The sequence below is a fragment of the Bicyclus anynana genome, chromosome 24 (assembly GCF_947172395.1).
Source record: "Bicyclus anynana chromosome 24, ilBicAnyn1.1, whole genome shotgun sequence".
In the NCBI taxonomy this organism is placed as follows: Eukaryota; Metazoa; Arthropoda; class Insecta; order Lepidoptera; family Nymphalidae; genus Bicyclus; species Bicyclus anynana.
This window is the reverse complement of record NC_069106.1, coordinates 2,450,856-2,471,539: the sequence shown is the minus strand read 5'-3', so window position 1 is coordinate 2,471,539 and position 20,684 is coordinate 2,450,856. Positions and strand designations below refer to the sequence as shown.

General features: G+C 34.4%; 2 protein-coding genes across 2 annotated transcripts in view; one reads left to right on the top strand and one right to left on the bottom strand.

Annotated features, from left to right (window-relative positions):
* LOC112043978 (uncharacterized) overlaps positions 1–2,470 on the top strand; it is a 39,418-nt gene extending 36,948 nt beyond the window's left edge. The window contains exons 5-6 of the mRNA XM_052888955.1: positions 291–498; positions 1,140–2,470. Of these exons, the coding sequence (XP_052744915.1) occupies positions 291–498; positions 1,140–1,334 (403 nt within the window). The 3' untranslated portion in view covers positions 1,335–2,470. The remainder of the gene's footprint in view (positions 1–290; positions 499–1,139) is intronic.
* A 54-nt stretch (positions 2,471–2,524) lies between these two features.
* Positions 2,525–19,829, bottom strand: LOC112043983 (tetraspanin-33). Its single transcript, XM_024079683.2, has 7 exons — positions 19,580–19,829; positions 18,176–18,250; positions 17,209–17,337; positions 14,743–14,916; positions 14,062–14,241; positions 12,424–12,599; positions 2,525–11,326 (listed from the first exon to the last, which is right to left on the bottom strand). The coding sequence occupies exons 1-7, from the start codon at positions 19,661–19,663 to the stop codon at positions 11,314–11,316; spliced, it is 831 nt and encodes a 276-aa protein (XP_023935451.1). The 5' UTR covers positions 19,664–19,829; the 3' UTR covers positions 2,525–11,313.
* Between the last annotated feature and the right edge of the window lie 855 nt (positions 19,830–20,684).

The following is a 20,684-nucleotide window of genomic DNA, read 5'->3' as shown; positions in this document are numbered from 1 at the left end:
GTCCATCGGCTGATATGATGATGATGAAAGGTCATTAATCACGAAATCTCGAAAACCGCTTGATGTACAACGCTGAAATTTGGCAGGGAATCCACTAAGAACGGATTTTGCGACAGGGCCGGATTAAAGAGGTCTAAGGGCGGACGAAGTCGCGGGCATACTCTAGTTATCTAAGTGTGTGGAGTCTGCCAATCCGCATTAGGCCAGTGTGGTGGACTATTGACCTAACCACTCTCATTCTGAGAGGAGCCTCAACAGTGAGCCGAAAATGGTGATGATGTTGATTTCAGATTCAGCACAGACTATCAATTCAACTTAGTCCGAGCTATATACACCTCTCCACCGGACTACAAACTGATTGATATCTCATATCAAATCCATACCCCGAAGAGATTCTATGCGCCGCTAAAGTTGAAGCCTAGAGTGGAACCTAAAGAGAAACCGGGGAAAGGAAAGAAGAAGGAGGTTCTTACTGAAGAATATTTGGCGTTTTTACAGGTAAGGTACTGTCACATTAAAGGTCAAAACTCATTATTACCTCAGACACGTAGTGAAAACCCCTCGCTTCCGGGCAACCTTACCATGTGCCGCCTCGCCCACCACTCGCCAGTAAAACCCCTACGTCACATCGGATGTCCGAGAGCTGGTAGGCATTTTTAGTAGTTATTTAAGGCAAGAAAATTTCACTTAAAAACTGACCAATTTTGCTTTGACAGTTTTAGAATTATTAGTAAAGAAAATTATATTATTAAATATTGTTCAATAGTCCAATATTCAATAAAATCCCAAATTTAGAGCAAATTCAACTTTATGTATTGAGTTTAAGGTTGAATTTGCAAATGCGACAATTTGAACTGAGTGCCAAGAAGTTGTGTTTGGCTCTCATTGAGTGGGGACGTTATTTGGTCGCTGATTGTGCATCCACTTTTTAATAAGAAATCGATGTAAGTAGGTTAAAAAGTCACTGTCATATTTATTTTAAGCAAGTATTTTTGTTTCTTTTGGTTTTTTTATTTAGGTACCCCTCTCCCCCCAAAAAAATACAGAGTCTTTGATAAAAGGCACGCTTCCCCACTGCTCACGATAGTAAATCTGAAATTATATGATATGTTTAAAATGAAATTAAATATGGCCTATAGCTGAAGGCTAAGGACGAGAAGGAATACAACGCCCAGGAAGACAAAGAGCAAGAGGCTTGGCACCGTCGCAGTCACATCCTGCCGCTGGCCTTCGCGACCGACGACCAGTTCCTGGACAAGTACTGGCCAATACCGCCTCCCGAGCCCGTATCGGTAGTACCGGAACCCAAGGGGAAGGGGAAACGGAAGAATTAGCTCAGTTTATGACCAATGTCTCTAGCCAAGTACCTACACATTTCTTTGTAACCACTTCAAAAAGAAAGAGGTTCTCAAGGTTTTTCATGTACTGATTTGGAAAAATCTTTTTTGGTTTAAGTAAATTAAATGGTATAGTCTCCATGTCCATGTGGTCCTATAGTGATATACTGGAGAAAACGAGGAGAACTTTAACAAATATATAGGGTAACTAGTGTGTTACTTGTTAATTTTTAAAAACGCTTCGAAAACTAAACTAAAATACGAGTCCGCTGTGACCACAAGAATAAAGTACAAACCTTTTAAATATAAAAAGGGCCATCTATGTTAACTTAGTTGCATTGCAACAGAAGTGAACAAAAAGGAATTGTTTCTATGTTCTCGAAGTACGCCATCTACCGGTAGGTTAAAATAACAAATACTATTTATTAAGCCAATAGACAGCGGCACGCATCGCCCAATTTGAATTATTTTAAGTGTTCATTTACATGAGCGGCAGCTGATACCGACGACTGCAGCCGACTGTAGTCGGCGATTCTCGGCGGCAGCCAACGGCAGTCGACTACAGTCACCGACGTTTCGGCGGCATGCGACGGCGGTCGCAGACTGCAGTCGACTCTCGGCGGCGGTCGTCGGTAGCAGTTGCCGTTCGTGTAAATGAAACCTAACCCTGGAGTGACACGAATGATGGGGATAATCACGTGACTTATTGGTAACGAATGTCATCCCCATACATTTTTGAATTTATGAAACGTCAAAGTTGAAAGCGAATTGTAGTGTAACATATCTACAAACTTTGTACGCCTTTAATGCGACGACATATCCGTATTAAAAAACAACCTTCACCAATCAGTGATTTATATCAAATTTAGTACTTTAAAAATATATTTCGAGTAGGTTGCCTCGGAAACTCTTGGCCAAACAGTCATTAATGATAATTATAATTTTTTGTAATTAATTTTTGATAATTAATAGTTTTGCCAGGCAATTTTTAGCAATTATATTTTTTTAACGTACTACTAAATATGGTACAAAACACTTTCACCTATTAAACAGATGGGTGAAGGTCGTTTCTAATTCGGATCTTCTAATATAATGTTTTCAAGGATTCAGTAAAGCGGACTTCGGATACGGGTATCAATAAGTTTTTTAACCTAACTTTTTCTAGTATATTACAATAAAAAAAAGTATTTTATGATTACAAATTGTTTTTATTCGCTATAATTTTATCACGACAAAGACTTCTATGTATACCACTAGACTTGGGTCTATATTTGGTGGAAATACTTAACAACACGAAAGGTATCCTTTTTAGCCGCGCTCGAGTAAATCCCAAGATTTCTCCTTAAGCTCCCCGAGCCAGCAATGTATTGAGATGACGGAAATAAATATGTAATTTACATATGTAAACTATATTCGTAGAATAGTTTTGATTTTCATGAATTGCTATCGATTGAAGATGTGAAGATTACCCAAAACTTACAAAGTTTTGTAAGTTTTGGGTAATCTTCACATCTTAAACTATACTAAAGCCAAGCTTGATGTGCAATGTTTATAAACAAACAAATCAAAAATGAGGCAAAATGAAAATCACACATATAATAGGGATGATGACAGTTTTTTAAATTGTATATAAATTAAGAGTATGCTAATAGTAAAGCAATTTTGTAAAAGTAACAGGGTATCTGCGATCATTACTTTCGGAGCTACAGGGATTTAAAGGATCAGATTTGCGGCACTGCCGCGGATTTCTGAAAAACGCCCCATGCAAAATGGTACGATTTAATGACGTCGTAGATCATAAGGATTGTTAGATTTTTATGGGCGTTCAAACAAAATTACTACTATCTTTGTTATTTGTGCGTTTATGTTTATAGTTTATTTATTGAAAAATGTCACATTTAATGTAAGGAAGCTAAAACTGTATGAATTTCCATCTAATTACGATAAAAGATTTTTAATAGATTTTGAAATTTTATAATCTCATTTATTTTGCAAATATCCAGTAAATCTTTGCTTTTTTATATATAAATTACAACTAACATTGACCTTATTTAACCGAATTTATCATAAAAATCAATATATTCAAACCTAGTCATCATCCCTATTTTAATTCAATTACTAAATTAATGAACATACATTTGATTAATATACTTAGAACAGTTACAAAAGTTAATGTCTTTTGAATAACATGAGCACGTTTTCCACCTTCATTTCCAATTTGTTTGTTGATAAACATTGCACATCGAATTTGGCTTTAGTATATGTGTATTAAGACACGAGTCAGTCCATATACACAGAAGTATTACGAAGAGAATATACATTTAAATGTAAAAAGAACACCCATTTTCATATAATATGGATTGTGCAAATGACAAATAATATGTTAGTGGTTTTTTTTTCAATTAAAAAAAAATATTTAATACTTGCTCGCCAAAGCGAATATAAATGCGAAACAAAACGGAACGTTACATTTTTTCCTCAGACTCCCAAAAAAAAAATGCAATTTATTCCCCAGACTTTTCCAAAAAAAATAAAATAAAAAAAAAAAGTTTTTTTTAATGCTGCCATTCTTGTTTGCAACCTAAGTAAATTCGGTTTAAATTCAAATAAACAAAGTTTGATTTACCCGCGGTTGTCCTATAACACCTCTCTTTTTACTAATCGGTTAAGTAGGTACGGTACATACAATCTTCAAAAACCCACTAACAAACTTTTGCCATTTTGGAACAACACCTAATAATAACAAATACACTGGCCTAAAATTACTTTACACAAGCTTATATTACTGACTTCGACTTATTAACTAAATACTCCAAGAGCTGGTGTACAATTTTCCTCAAGTGTCTCGGCATCGGAAAATCAGCTGCAATTTTCGCTAAGCTGTGTCTTTCAGATTATAAAGTCATCCCATATAACATTAGCAACTTCACATAATTAAACGTCAAACAAGTTCAATTGATTTATTTTTTTGAAAGCAGGCGAGTAAGGACGATAACTCATTAGTTCGTTGCGTAGCGTCGTCGTCGCAACGGATTAGCGTAATGTATGCCACACCTACTATAGAAGATCCATTTATACATATTAGAAACGACCTTCACCAATCTGTTTAATGGATGAAAAGTGTTATACATCATAATTATTATTAGGATGTAAAAAAAATATGTTGCGAGTAGGTAGCCTAAAAAACTCCTGGCCAAACTATCATTGATGATATTTAATTTTAGGAAACCTCCTCTCAATATACTTTTTAACGTACTAAATTTTATATAAAACACTTTTCATAATTTTCTAATAATAAACAGCACCGGATATTGCAAACTGGAGTATTTTCAGCTTTAAAAAAAAAGTAAAATGATATTTAAAAAAAAAAAAAAACATACATACAGCCGAACGTAGAACCTCCTCCTTTTTGGAAGTCGGTTAAAAATAATCGTTCACCAGCTCTTATAGTACAAACATACTTGGAATTTTCTCGATATCACAAGTTTACAATTTGCGACCTTTGTACTAGCTACTGATTTAACAATGGTCATCTCTTATACTATAAAACTGTAAACACTGATGAAGGAAGAACGATTAAAAAATACAAATGCATTTATTCCAAAAAAACATATGGCGATCATTTCATATATCAATTATAATCATGGCTCAACCCTGGTCTTGTGGTGGTTTCGGCCTTAACTAAGGAGGTATTAGCGGCAAAGATATACCTCCAAGCAATGATTTTATACTATAGACATGGCACTAGCGCGTCCAAACCGAGGCAAACAAAGTCAATTGGCTTAATTTAATTTAGTACCATACTAAACAACGAAAGTTACTTGAGAATAATAATACCTAAATATTGTCTAGAATGCAAAAACTATATACAGGCTGCTCGGCAATATTTCCCATAACTTCAAGGTGTTGAACACATATGTGAGCCGAACTGCATAACTAACATTTTTTTAACTAAAACATAAAAACTTTTATGTTTTCATACAAATTAATTGAAATAATTACGACTATCCATGGAACACACGCCTTTATCTATCCTTGGATTTTAAAATTTGACTACGTCATAATATCTATCTGCAAAAGAAATATTATTTACATTTAAATATAACTCTAGGGTTATATTCTTTAACAAAAATTAATTCAAAAATATTTAAGGAACATTTTCGGTGTAATATTTCTTTTGTAAATAGATCTTAAAATGTGTCCCTTATACGCATCCTTATAATAATGACGTAACCAAACTTAAAACGCAACGTTGTCGGTCTGTTACCTAAAGGTGTGTATTAAATGGATAGTCAGTATTATTTGAATTACTTTGTATGAAAACATTTTTTTTTTTTAATTGAATAAAATATTAGTTATGCAGATTGGTTCCTATAAGGGGTCTCGTTAATACTTTGAAGTTATGGAAAATACTCCCGAGCACCCTGTATAATATAAGTAAACACAAAATTGTACATATTTGCGCCCAGTGAAATAGCTGTGTTTGGAACACTATGTTGTGATTTTGTAGGCATGTCTAATAGTATAAAATCATTGCCTCCAAGCGATTTAGTGTTCCAGTACTCTACCCTGTAGAAACTAATCACAGTTTTCCATTACAAATAGACTTTAGTACTTCTTTAAGATATTTTATTCCTCTAGTCAGGGGATGCTTGGAAGAGATTGCTTATAGCAATAAGGCCGCCTTTGCATGCTAAGTTTAAATTATTAATTTTTTATGATTTTTTTTTATTATTTTTTGTGTGCGATAAAGTATTTCTTCTTGTTTATGAGTCTTCTGATGTTTAAAAGAATTTAGTTCAAGCAATTATTTGAGCACCATATTTATTATAATGCCAGAAGGAAATATAATTTATACAAAAAAAAATAGATTGTTGTCTATACATTACAATAAAAAGAAAATAATGTGTATAACTTTCTAAATCTATTAATAAAATTAAAACAATATTATTTGGTTTTTGTTTAAGTAAATTGTTTGGGCCATAGTTAAATCATTTTATTAAATTTTGACATTTTAATGTCGTTTCTGTCTAGTAGATTTATTTTAAAATAAAATACTGCCTTTAGTATGCAAGCAAAAAAGACAAAAATGTTTTTTTTAAAGCCAAATTGGTTTTCAAAGTTTCCTGTAGTGCTAATATGCGACCAACAAGATAATGTCGTAAAGAGAAATGGACAAAGGAGATGGCCCAAAATTGTATAGGGCCAGGATTCGAACCCAGGACCTTATTATCTGAAGTCACATAAGCAAACCACTGGACCAAAAAGCAGTGTCCATTAGCAAAAGGAGATGGTCCAAAATTGTATGGAGCCCTGGATTAGTCATTGTGAATCCCTGGCGGAAATAATCCTTTTTTACTATTTTCGATTATACAAATCTACGAATTTACTATAATTACGAAATAATATTCATTCTCTCCCAAGAATAGCAACACCAATAAGGGTAACAATGACGGATTGATGACGTTTTCAACGCAATAGTCGTTTTGACGTTTGCTGTCAAATGTCATGTCACAGTTGCTTTAAGGGCGCCATCTCGATACAACTCAAAAACTTGGGTTTTAATTTTATTTATTACTATTTAATTTATTACTTTTTATTTAGTTACATTTATTCACTTATTTAGATTTTAACAAATGATGAAAGAGATGGGTTTGTGACAACTCCGCCGCGATTGGGACGACATTTTATCCATTTCTCTCCACTTGGTCGCATTTTAGTACTAGTGAAAACAGTTTTCATGTATTTCTATAGTTTTAAATTTTTTCCACAGAATACGCTCTTTAATGAAAATAAATATTTTTGCTTTTTCTTTATATCTATTTGAGACGTTGAAAAATTATTGATAAAATCAATTTAATTCTAAAAACCTTTAAAAAGTACTGTAATGTCGAGATTTCTTTGATTATTACGCTAATATAACTTACACTAACATTGGAATAACATTAAATATCATCAAAGCACTTAATTAGTAAAATATTTAATACATTGCATTAATAAAAAAAAATGAAAAAAAATGCATAATAAAAAAAAATATCAGCCGGTCCTAAATACAAACACAACAAGAGAAACGTATGTCACACCCAGTAATAGACTAAGAGCCAGTGAACCCTAGACCTTCGTCATTTTATAAAAGCTGAAAGTTTGTCATATTCAGTTAAACGGCATTTTGTTGTTTTTACTATACATTTTATTATTGTATCGATGTTTTTCACTTAGTATGTTTTATTTAGGACCAGTCAGTTATAAATATTGCACTTTTAACATGAGGGCACATTAGACGGTGTGCGCCGGGCCTTATCTCGATCTGCATAATATGTACCTTTAGCAGACTCAGAAGTTGATTACTAAAAATAAGAAAACTAATGTCGAACAAAGGTTATGCTTCACAATATTTATCGTTCCCGCCAACCGATCGGTACCCCTCTCTAACTCCCCACTCTTTACGAAACAAGTCGCACCACCTGACGTCATATCCGTCTAGTCTAGACTACTATTTCCTACAGTACATATATTGCAGACCGGTTTGTATGTATGTAACCAATAGATCATTCTTTTATTTTACTATTTTCTGTGAAAAACTGTCTACATTAAAAATAATGTAAAAAATTATTTGATCAAATAATTCATTTTAATACTCTAGTAATTATAATTAATAAATTTATCTGAGCAACAATTATCAAAATAAATATAAACAAAAAATCACTATGTTTTTCGCAAAGAATAGCAAAATAAATTTATTTTTTGATATACACTTATATTATGTGTAGCACGAAATAACATTAAAATCCTACTCTACAGTCCAGTATTTACATCAAAATTGGTACAATATGAAAATTTATACAGCAAATATATTCTTATATATTTTTTTCATTATAATCCTAGTTGGCAGTGGTCATAATATTGTGATCTTAGTATATATGCAACATCATAGAATGTATTTATTCTTACAATATTACATCAAATTTATTAATTCTGTAATAAATACTTTTCATAATAAATTGATGGTTTTATGCATTGTATTGCAGTCTCCATATTTCTGGTATTTTATTAACATCTTTAGCATTTAACACTACAACAAATATTTAATTTGACCACAGAATAAAGAATGATACAGAATGAGTATTTACAAGCAGTACGGTGAGTCCTTGACATTCTTTTTGATGTCCTCGACATTGCTTAAACAAACTGTTTCCATAATTTGTATTTCAAGATAATTCACTACAAGTAACAATAATTACGTAAATTGATATCATAATAGACTAACAATCAATGCAAATATTATTTAAACGGATACATACCACGATAAAACCACGAGGTTTATCGTGGTATGTACCCATTTAAATAATATTCGTAATGAACACCCACAAAATAAGTTTACAATCATTAACAATCAATCATAAAAAAAGCTCCATCTTATTTTTTTAGCTTTTGTAAACAGTTTTTAAAATATTTAAAAACATAAGACGCCACTTTTCTTGAATAATATTGAAAATTACTGATGCGACGCTTCGTGTCGTACTGATTCGAGAATGTATTCGTTTTTGGAATTTTTATTTGGAATGCATCCCTGCAGTGTAGTATGCTACGCTCTATCTGCTTATTATTCTTTAATCTGTGACTTTGACCATAAAGTCATGAAATAAAATATTCATAAAACAAACAGTTACGTTTTATAATGGAGATTCTTAGATAAAAAATATAAATATTAATTATTAACTTATACTATTATTATTATTAGTTAAATATAAATGCAACACAATAATCAAATTTGTATTTTATTAATCTAATATATTAATAATATCTTAAGACTTCCATTGGAATGACATTTGGAATTTACAACATTGATTTTTAAACTCAATTTTGAGCATCATTTGAATACTAATCTAATAGAAGTAAAGAGCACAGTCTTCAGTTAAAATCAATAGGCTAGTTTACACTTTTTTTTTAATAGTCTTAAATAGTCTATTATCGTTCTACTAGACTGAAAAAAAATCATATTTTTTGAGACATGATTACATGAAAATATTAGTTTTTAAATATATTTTTGGCAATACGAGCCAAAACGCCTGTCAGCCATGACAGTCTATATTTCAACTGTTTCATGACGTCACTACAATAAATACCATACAAATGGAGCGTTTGACAAAAATATTACTTCGACGTTTAGTACATCAAGGGTGTTAGTGACGTCACAAAATGGACGTCAACGTTTAGTACATCAAGGGTGTTAGTGACGTCACAAAATGGACGTCAACGTTTAGTACATCAAGGGTGTTAGTGACGTCACAAAATGGAGGTCGACGTTTAGTACATCAAGGGTGTTAGTGACGTCACAAAATGGACGTCAACGTTTAGTACATCAAGGGTGTTAGTGACGTCACAAAATGGAGGTCAACGTTTAGTACATCAAGGGTGTTAGTGACGTCACAAAATGGAGGTCAACGTTTAGTACATCAAGGGTGTTAGTGACGTCACAAAATGGAGGTCAACGTTTAGTACATCAAGGGTGTTAGTGACGTCACAAAATGGAGGTCAACGTTTAGTACATCAAGGGTGTTAGTGACGTCACAAAATGGAGGTCAACGTTTAGTACATCAAGGGTGTTAGTGACGTCACAAAATGGAGGTCAACGTTTAGTACATCAAGGGTGTTAGTGACGTCACAAAATGGAGGTCAACGTTTAGTACATCAAGAGTGTTAGTGACGTCACAAAATGGACGACAGCATTTTTGACGTTTGGAGATTTTGAAAAAAATATGTGTTTTAAATTAAGTTTTGAAAGAAATCCTTAACTTTTATTAATTAAATATTGATATATTCCATGTAATGCTCGAAAATAATATTGTTTATATTAAATTTGATATGAGTCAACTACCCTATTTAGATATTGGAGCAAAGGCCAAAATAGACAAGATCCTTTAGCCAAGTCAGTCGATTGTCTTTTTTGACAATCTTTTTCTTTTCAACCATTCGATAAAACACTTCATCCAATAATTTTGAAAGGGATTTCTAATTCGGATATTAGAGTACATCCCTTATATAAATCAATTTCAATCAAAGTTATAATAATTTTGAGTAAATTATAGTCATATTTGGCAAGGATTTCAATAAAATTAATTTAACTGCCAGATATGAAACTTTCATTTAAAATGAGACTTAGGCTTAGGCTTTTCGTAGGTCCGAAAATTTCGCCCTTAGATACATTTACGTAAACTGTGAAATGGCACTTAAATGTTAAACTACAGTTCGTTTCATGTAGGATGGTGCAGGTGACAGTTCGTTTTACTCTCTACGATTTTAGTACGTATTATGAACGTTATATAGGAGACTGTCACCGTACCCATGCTATCTGAAAAATACTTTATACAATAAAATACTGTTCTATATGACGAACACTGGCACATTTTAATTTAATGAAATAAATAACCGACTACCTTTCTAGAGATTGTTTAAAGGTCGCCTCTATTGCTTGATAAGGCTGCCTTCGAATGACTAAAGTATTTCTTTTTCTTCAAACTTATTTGCAGTACTTCCATAATTAAAGTACTTTGTGAATATTATATTCCACTAAAATACATACTTTTAATGATAGATTCAAAATTAAATAATTCACAGGATGTATACATCCTGTATACATCCTTTTAAATCCCATATTGTCACTATAAAAAGGTCAATGACCTTTTTAGGGAAAATTGGTCGCAAACACTTATAATCACTGTAACCCTTGAAATGCAGTTTGGGGTACTTTTCACTGTTAACCCTTCAAATGTAATATGGGGTACTATTCACTTTGTCACATCACTGCACTATTTGTATGGTTTTGCACACTTAATATCACAGTGGAAGCCATTTTTGACCCCTGGGTCTACATGTGCAGCGAGGATGGCACCGTGTCCCGGGTGCCGGGTTCGATTCCCGGCTACAGCAGCGCGCGCCGACAGTCGTCCCGATACGCGCCCGCTGAACCCCTATTTCATGTTTGCCATCTGAAAATTTAAATAATATTTTAACAATCAACCAATCAAAAAATCAATCAATCAATCAAAATTCATTTACTCCAAGAAGGTTTAGTTTACAAGCATTTTTAAACTTAGCCATACACAATGTGCATTGTTTACCAACAAAATTAGAAATGAAGGTAGAAATCGCATGTCATTTCAGAACTTAATATATTCGGCTATATAACAGAACCATATTCGGCTCACTGCTGAGCTCGAGTCACCACGCTGGCCCAGTGCGGATTGGCAGACTTCACACACACAGATAATTAAGAAAATTCTCTTATATGCAGGTTTCCTCACGATGTTTTCCTTCACCGATTGAAACACGTGATGTTTAATTTCTTAAAATGTACACAACTGAAAAGTTGGAGGGGCATGCCCGGACTGGATTCGAACCCACACCCCCCGGAATTGGATACAGAGGTCATTTCCACAGGGCTATCAAGGCTAACTTATTCATTTTAAATTATGTATTTTTTTGTTTATAAAATGTAATTTAAAATAAATAGTAATATCTAATTGTTCTAAGCTTATTAATCCAATTTTTTTTTCATCAAATTTAATTTTAATCAAGTTAATTGAAATTTTTAGGTTTTTTGAAGGCGGTGAGTTAACACATCGATAATTGAAAAACAAAAACGCCATCTACTAGTACTTCAAAATAAGAAATATCAAATATCAAATCCTTTTTTTGCTGATACAGTTTACAAGGTTTTAACAAATAAATATAAACAGTTTTACTTATTTTTGCCCGATTACTCAGACTAATTACATATGGACTAGTATCGTATTCAAATTCACGAGCAAAATCGTCAGCTGTTTTTTGAAGGGGGTGAGCTATATCCCCAGCACATCGATAAAATAACATAAAATTGAAAATTTTGAAAAATTTTGAAAAATTAAAACGCCATCTACCGGTAGTTTAAAATAACAAACAGTTTTACTGTGCCTGTAGATGGCAGCACGCATCTTAAAAGCCTCGCCCTTAACACTAATCATAACCTCATTCACCAATTTATTCCCCAAGCATGCTCAAACAAGATTTACATCAAAAATTAAAAAAAAAAATTATATCAATGAACCTGGCTTTCTGCAACTCGATCTGCCCCTCGAGGGTCTTGGCGAGGTAGATGACGAAGAGCTGCGACAGCGCCACGCCCAGCGCCACCGTGGCGATGGTGTACAGGTTGCGCTCGCCCCACGAGCGGACTATCTCTATGCACCCGCTCGTCCACACGCGCTTGCTCGCCTCTGCTACCTGGAACGATGCATACAGTTTATTATCTACATCTACCGACCACTTGTATATATATTATGCATGTATCTGCAAATAAATAAATTGATCGATTGATTGATTAGATCAGTCCAGAGGCGGATTATCCGTAAGGCAAACTAGGCATGTGCCTAGGGGCGTGTAGTTACAAGGGGCGCGCGAGCCCAGAATTTTTTAATAAATAAAGAAAATGACATATCGACGATTAAGAACTAAATGCTGATCTATAATTTAAATCTGTAATGATATATTCATAACACACCATCATCCGTCAAAACACTTAAAGGCCTATTTCCCAGAGCAGAGAGGAATCATGAATTTCAATGTTCGTTCTGTCGTCCCTCTTGATTTCTTCACAGTAATAACTTCATATTTCATTCGCGCATTAGCGTAAGTACAAGGGTCCTCATCTACTAAAGTCTAGGGTTTAATGATACAATGTCATCGTAATTGCAAGAACAACTAGTTAAAATTTATATATTATTAGCCCCTGTACAGGGTACTGGTACAGGGGCGCCGATAAAGTGATTGTCTAGGGCGCTCTGGACCTTTAATCCGCCACTGAATCAGTCCATGTAACAGAGCTATCACACTAGCGGATTGCGAGCGTTTTCAAAGCGGAGCGGGCTCGCAACGGATACGTACGCGCGCAACGGACACGCCGCGCATCCGCAGCGAATTTGTTGCGGACGCATGTTGTTCTGTCTTGTACAAACGAAAGTCCGTCCCAGTGTTGTCAAACGTACGATTTTTTATCAACTTTCCACATTTCTAGTTCGTACAGCAAAAATTTGGAATGCCCTTCCGGCGTTTGTGTTTCCTAACACTTATAATTTGAACAAGCAAGAGTGAATAGGCATCTTCTAGGTAAGCGCGCTCCAACTTAGACCGCATTAATGCTTACCACCAGGCTTAATTGTATTCAAGCGCTGGCCTATATTGCATAAAAAAAAAGATTTAAATCGTATTTATACGACTTTTTTGACTCTTGTACGATCGAGTAATCGAAATCGTACGCAAAGTTTACTATCTTTCCAAATCTTAGGATCATCATAATGAACTAAAATATTAACCAGTCGACGAAAAATCAACCTGCAATGATTTGTTACATTGTTTCATTGTTGACAATAAAAACTTTTATTTAAATTTGCTTTTTAGCCAAAATTCTGTTTTTTTAATAAATAAAACAGCAGTGTTTCCTCGTCAGAATCCATTTTGTTACTGAATGAAATACTCTACGTCGTTAATACGCTACAAAACCGCGAAGGAAATGTTGCGAATCCGCCACGCCTCCGCGACGTTTTCACTGCGCAGCCGCGACGTGTTTGCGACGCATTCGCGACACGTCCGCTAGTGCGATAAGGCCGTGACCGTCTGATGTTAAGCCGAGACAAGACATCAGAAGTGGGATGAATCCTACTAGTGATGTCGGAGGGATTCAACTTACGGGATAGTTCTGCACTCCGTATCCGCACATGATGTTGACGAGCCCCGAGCTGATGTCCGTGGCGTTGATGCAGCACGAGAACGGCACCCCGCAGCGCTCCACGGACGGCGACGAGCAGTTGAAGTACTCGTTCTTGGACCAGTCCATGTAACCGTCTGATGTTAAGCCGCAGCAGTGAAACTGTAAATCAATGAAAGGTATGTTGTAACGAAAGAAGAAACACCAAATTTGTAAATCAAAGTAAATTTCTAATAATTAAAATGTTATTTCTGCTGTGTGAGTTGAATAAACTTTTACTTTAACCAAGTTAGCCACTTTTTAATACCATCAGTCTGAAAACATATGGTGAGATTCCATTCAAGCTAATTTGTCCTTAATATAAGATTTTATAGATGGTAGCAATAGTTACATTCCTATTCTAAGAATATCATCAGGAAGGTAATTTCAACCAGCTAGCTTGAAAAGCACTAATACTTTAGATTTAGACAAACCGTATAACCTGTGATATAAAAGATGATATGTGAATGTCTTACGTCTTTCTGTGTGAAGTCGATGAAGTTTTGCAGGTCAAGGTCGTCCCTGCTCAGTCACACGATCCGCTCCGTGAAGCTATTCTCTAGGATGCTGAGCAGCATCAGAGTTCCAAGTAATGCGTCTACAGAAGGTGATAGAATTTCTCACGTCTTTCTGCGCGAAGTCGATGAAGTTCTGCAGGTCAGGGTCGTCCCGGTACAGTCGCACGATGCGCTCCGTGAAGCTGTTCTCCAGGATGCCGTGCAGCGAGCGCGGGAACACGAACCCGCATACCGCGCCGCCCATCTCCACCAGGAAAAGCACCAGAAGACAGAGGGAGTACTGAAAGTGCATGGTCCAACATTATAATATTTTCCTTAGTCTTAATCCTTTACTGAAAGATTTTGAGGAGAGGAAGTTATTGCCTTGAGAAGGGTACCTAGTAAGCTCTTATCTTGCTTGCTGTATCTTAATATAATATCACGTACGCGTGTAGTTATTTGTCTTCGATAGACTCTACTACTTAACCAATTTTAATCAAATTTTGACGCCATCTTTGTTTGATACATCTTGAAAGATGAGGTAGGGGAAAAGTAAGTAGATATTAAGACAAATTGTACCTTGACCGGGTCTGCTAGTAATTCTATATGGATGACCTCAAAATGTATGCATCAATATGTTATGTCAGTTAACTGTCTACAAAAAGGTCTTAATTAAAGTCTTTTATCAGGTGCGGTGCCTTTACCTTAGACCATAAAAAAGAAAGGACCTGCCTAGTAAACCATTACCCCTCTGTCAAAGATCAAGAATTAATGATCTAACTAGCGTTTATAAAAACTGTTGCTATAGAATCGATGTTTCATTGTTGTAATCGTTTTCGTCGTGTAAAGAGCTCCCTAAAAATGCCGGTTTGTGTAGTTGATTGAATGGCATAAAAAACGGCCAAATACTTGTAGTTTAGTAAAAGATAAAGTAATGTTTCATTTGTAATTATTTCTACCTTAATTTTATATTTTATTTCTAAAAAGAATCGATTCTTTTGACGGAACAACAAAAAATCGATCAAGTAATCGAATATTCTATATATATATATATATATATAATGATAATTATTTCACATGAATGTGATAGTAGATAGATAGTAATAAAAGCTGGTTTGCGTTTCTATAAATAAAATATAATTGTTATTTACAATATTAAGTTTTACATTAAATAATTAAATTAAATACTAAACTAAATCTTTCCTATAAATAAAATATAAAAACAACATTCAAAGCCATTATTTACATTTACTTTATATTTTAATAAAAATTTTAATGTTTTGCTGTTAAATTACCAAAAAGAAATAATATTAAAGAGGTTTTCTTTTTATATATATATATATTCTGTGAAGAGTCGATGTGTTGGTTAGTCTGTGTAAAAATTACGCATGTGTGTGTTCCGAGTCAAATATATAGTTGTGTGTAGTGTATGGACACAGAATATACTTAATGGTGTTAAATGTGTTTGATGTGTGAGTTTACCTCGTCCCCCTCAAAAAATTACAGACTTTTTTGTTAGTGAATTTGGGTGCGAAACAGGTCCATTCTTTTTAATGGTCTAAGGCCTTTACTTATAACGCATCGCAGTTTCATCCACGTAGTTCCCGTGAAAATTCGGGGAAAAAAATGACACTTACATATAACGCGATTCGTACTGAACAAAATGACACATTATATAGATGGTAGCCACAAATGAATAAAATAATAGGTACACATTCAATTATCAACAATTTGTGCGACATCAGGATGTCGGTGTATCGCGCCGGTTCAAACATCCGTACTATGCAAATAACAATGATTATTATTTCAATTGTGTCTATGTTTTTCTGAAACGACCTCTTTGCCGCAGTTGGTAATTCTGTGGTTCACAACATAGAGGTCCTTGATTTGATTCCCAGCACACCCATATTTATGTTACTTCGATGGTCCCAATATAATTGGTACGTTTTGGACATGTGATATGATATTATATAATTATATATATATCGTCAGTCTAGATGTCATACCTCGTGACTAACAATTTTTGGTAAAAATTGATTTTGATGCTACAAACAGCTTTTACGGTGGTAGCCCGTTTACCACAATTTTGACAAATTCAAAAACACCTGTTATGTCAAAATCCGTCCAGCCATTTGGGCTGTAGCGCGTGCCATAAAAATGGACATACACACATACATACAATTGACGGCCTCTGTGGCGCAGTGGCATGCGCGGTAGATTTACAAAACGGAGGTCTTGGGTTCGATCCCCGGCTGGGCTGATTGAGATTTTCTTAATTGGTCCAGGTCTGGCTGGTGGGAGGCTTCGGCCGTTTCTAGTTACCACCCTACCGACAAAGACGTACCGCCAAGCGATTTAGCGTTCCGGTACGATGTCGTGTAGAAACTTAAAGGGGTGTGGATTTTCATCCTTCTCCTAACAAGTTAGCCCGCTTCCATCTTAGACTGCATCATCACTTACCATTAGGTGAGATTGTAGTCAAGGGCTAACTTGTAAAGAATATAATAAAAAAAAACATACATACATACTACGCTCGAAAAACATTACCTTCCTTCTGAGGCATTCGGGTAAAAATAGGCTGATAATGACTTACAAATTTGAGCAAGCACGTGTTCTCTCTCAGAGCTCCAATGCACCCAGCGAAGCTGACGATGAACACAACACTGCCCAGCAGGGCTATCAGCAGGCTTACGTTCAGTATCACATCATACACGGTGTCCAGCTGAAACAAGACATCATCATTGTCTAAACCACAGGTTGTCTGGAAGAAATCGCTACTTCTGATCTGCCTACAGGGGCAGATTGCCAAGTGTTTTTTTTTTTTGTCATTCGCATACATTGTTTTACTTTTCGAAGCATTTGCATTAAAATAGGGTAGTTGACTTATATCAAATTAAATCTAAACAATATTAATTTTGTGTAGTGAAAGTAAGTAGTAGGAAGTAGGAGTGTAATATGGAATAAGGGTCCGAAATGTATCTATATCAATTAATAAAAGTTCAGGATTCCTTTTAAAACTTAATTTAAATATCACATATTTTTTAAATTTTCCAAACGTCAAAAACGCTGTCGTCCATTTTGTGACGTCACTAACACCCTTGATGTAATAAACGTCGGACTAATGTTAATAATATTTTTGATAAAAACTTTCTTTATGGGATTTATTGTAGTGACGTCATGAAACAGTTGAAATATATACTGGCATGGCTGACAGGCATTTTGGCTCATATTGTCAAAAACATATTTAAAAACTAATATTTTCATGTAAACGCATTTCAAAAAAATATAAAAAAATTTTTTAGTCTAGTATAACGATACTGAACTATTTAAGACCATCAAAAAAAGTATTAACTAGCCTATTGGTGGTCTTATCGCTAAAGGGCGATCTCTTCCAGACAACCACTGTGGAAGGGAAAAACATAAGCACAGATTCGGGTATACATACACAAAAAATGAGACAAAGTTAAGTAATATAAATAAATATTCCTAAATACATAAATAATATACAATAATACATACATACATATGTTAAAGTGATGTTCAATTAAAGTAGGGCTTACCTTTATATGTCCCGTCGCCTGCCACTTGTCTATAAACGCATACAATCCAATACCAGTTATAAGTCCACCGGATAACTGAAAAATAGTATCTTTATATTAAAACTTGATTACCTCTCTGGTACAGTTGGCAGTATTTATGGTTCTCAACAGAGAAGGCATGGGTTTAATTTCCAGTTCAGGTAAGTTAAGTCTAGTGGTTCATTAAAGATGTACTACCAAGCAATTTAGAATTCTGGTATGATTTCACATAAATATAAATAAATCTGTAGAGAGGTCAATTCTGTACATGAAATATATTTCCAAAATAACTATCAGGGAGATAAGTGATCAATACTGATGTGAAAAATGGAATCAGTAAAATTTTTGTCTGTCTGTATGTTTGTTATTGAAACAAAAACTACTTGACGAATTTTGACGAAACTTGGTACAATTATTGTTCATACTCCTGGATATAGTATATACTTTTCATCACACTACCACCAATAGGAGCAGAACAGTGAAGGTAAACTCTTTACTAAGAAACAAAACTAAAGTAACTAATGTTACATACTGCATTACAAAGCTGAAATGGAAATGGGCAGGACATATGATTCAAAGTAGGAAGGATAAATGGTCAAGAGACATAACACCTTGGTCCCCAAGACACCACAAAAAAAATAAAGGAAGACAGCGTCATAGATGGTAGGGTGAGGTCAGAAAAATAGCAGGTGTCACTTGGAATAGACAGGCAAATAACCGTTCAGTGTGGCGGGCTCTAGGGGAGAGACAATCTTTACACACCGGTGTCAATTAAATAAATTTGCATATAATTTAAAGTTATTTATGATTGTTTAATCGCTATTTTTCGTATTTTCATTTATTTATTAGTCCTTTTTTTTTAATTTACAACAATCTTAAAAAAACCAAACACTGTATCTGACCCTTTATCCAACAGTCGAGCAAAAGCAAAACCTATTTTGTTTATTATTACTCTCATAATGTTTTTTGTGCAATAAATTATATTGTAAATAAATAAAATACACCTAGCTGCTCCAACGTTGATTGGCTAGGTAAATAATTTTAAATTATTTAAAATTACTGAACATGTAAAATTGTACTTATTGCAAACAAATGGTTTATTAAGTACCTATACTTATCATAATGAGTATTATTTGTAGCAAAAACTAAACTAGAAAGTTGCTTTATTTGTAAATATTACTGCATTGTATTTACGTAAACATCTTCCCACAATATACTTACTCAGCAGTACAATGATTCACACTTCGCGACACAAAAGACAAAAATAAAAAACTATTCACAGGTCTCAGAACACATCGGATGTATTAGAAAACGCATATTTAACGTTTTTTTACCAACAACAAACAAACAGATGGTGGATTAATGAATATTTTGTGTCAGACTCACCCAAAATATAAAATTTAACACGAAAATCATGTACTTCACGCAGCCGCTTACATACGTAAAGTTAGGGCCCCGACGTCGTTGCATTTTGGATTATTTTTTACACAAATAGATAAATAAAATGTATTATTTCTTTATTATATTATAAACAACGGATAGCTTGTACGGATTTGTACAAAATAAAAACACCTCAAAATCACAGATTTTAAAATATTCACAAAAACACACACTGATGAGAACCGCCATCCGTCAATTGACAAATGACAATTATTTGGTAATTGGTTTTGGTCTACGATCTATGAATTGACAATCGTAATCAGAGTTGCCACTACCTGTTTTCGTATTTCCCTATATTCGAAGCGAATTTCTCCAAATTGGGTAAAGAAACTATCACGTCAAAAATATTACAATTCCATGCTTTTGGATAATTTTAACAATCACCCTCAGTTTAATGAATATTTTTATTTAGTCTCTAATAGTGGTCATTGTAGGTGTATGTGCGTGTGTCTATGTGTGTAGTCCGTTCCTGTTCAAACTATCTAATTTAGGAGTCAGAGCATTCAGAGCATCATTTTCTGGATAAAATATCATCATCATCATCATCATCATCATCATCATCATCATCATCATTAAGTATCAGCCGATGGACGTCTAGAGCTGGACATAGTTTGACAAATGTGCTGTGCTTTCCGGTGCGGGGTTGCCATTCCAGCACCTTGGGATCTCCATCGGCTCTTCGAACTATGTGGCCTGCACAATGCCACTTCTGCTTCGCGACTCGCTGAGCTATGTCAGTGACTTTGGTTCGTCTGCGGATCTCCTCATTTCTCAAATATAAATATACTCGTATAATATTTAGACTATAGAATAGATGCTGATTCAAAAAATACCTTTACAAAAAATCAATGGGGAACCCACAATGGGGAATGAGTTTTATTCTTAATTATGTTAAAACTCCCCGCATTTTGGGATATTTCCCCACAATATGGCAAAGCCATAGTGGGCAAAACTTAATCTAACAGAGTGTTAAATTAACCATAGACAGATAGAACGTGGAGACTTCAAACTTGCTCTACTTCGTAGACAGAGAAAGTAGTAGATGAATAGA

What these genes read in the sequence shown, in the direction of transcription:
- LOC112043983 (XM_024079683.2), bottom strand. Translation starts at nt 19,663, where the DNA reads ATGCAACGACGTCGGGGCCCTAACTTTACGTATGTAAGCGGCTGCGTG. An exon ending in ACACGTGCTTGCTCAAATTT is followed by an intron (nt 14,917 to 17,208) that starts GTAAGTCATTAT and finishes ATGCACTTTCAG; the next exon opens with TACTCCCTCTGTCTTCTGGT. An exon ending in TCGACTTCGCGCAGAAAGAC is followed by an intron (nt 14,242 to 14,742) that starts GTGAGAAATTCT and finishes ATTGATTTACAG; the next exon opens with TTTCACTGCTGCGGCTTAAC.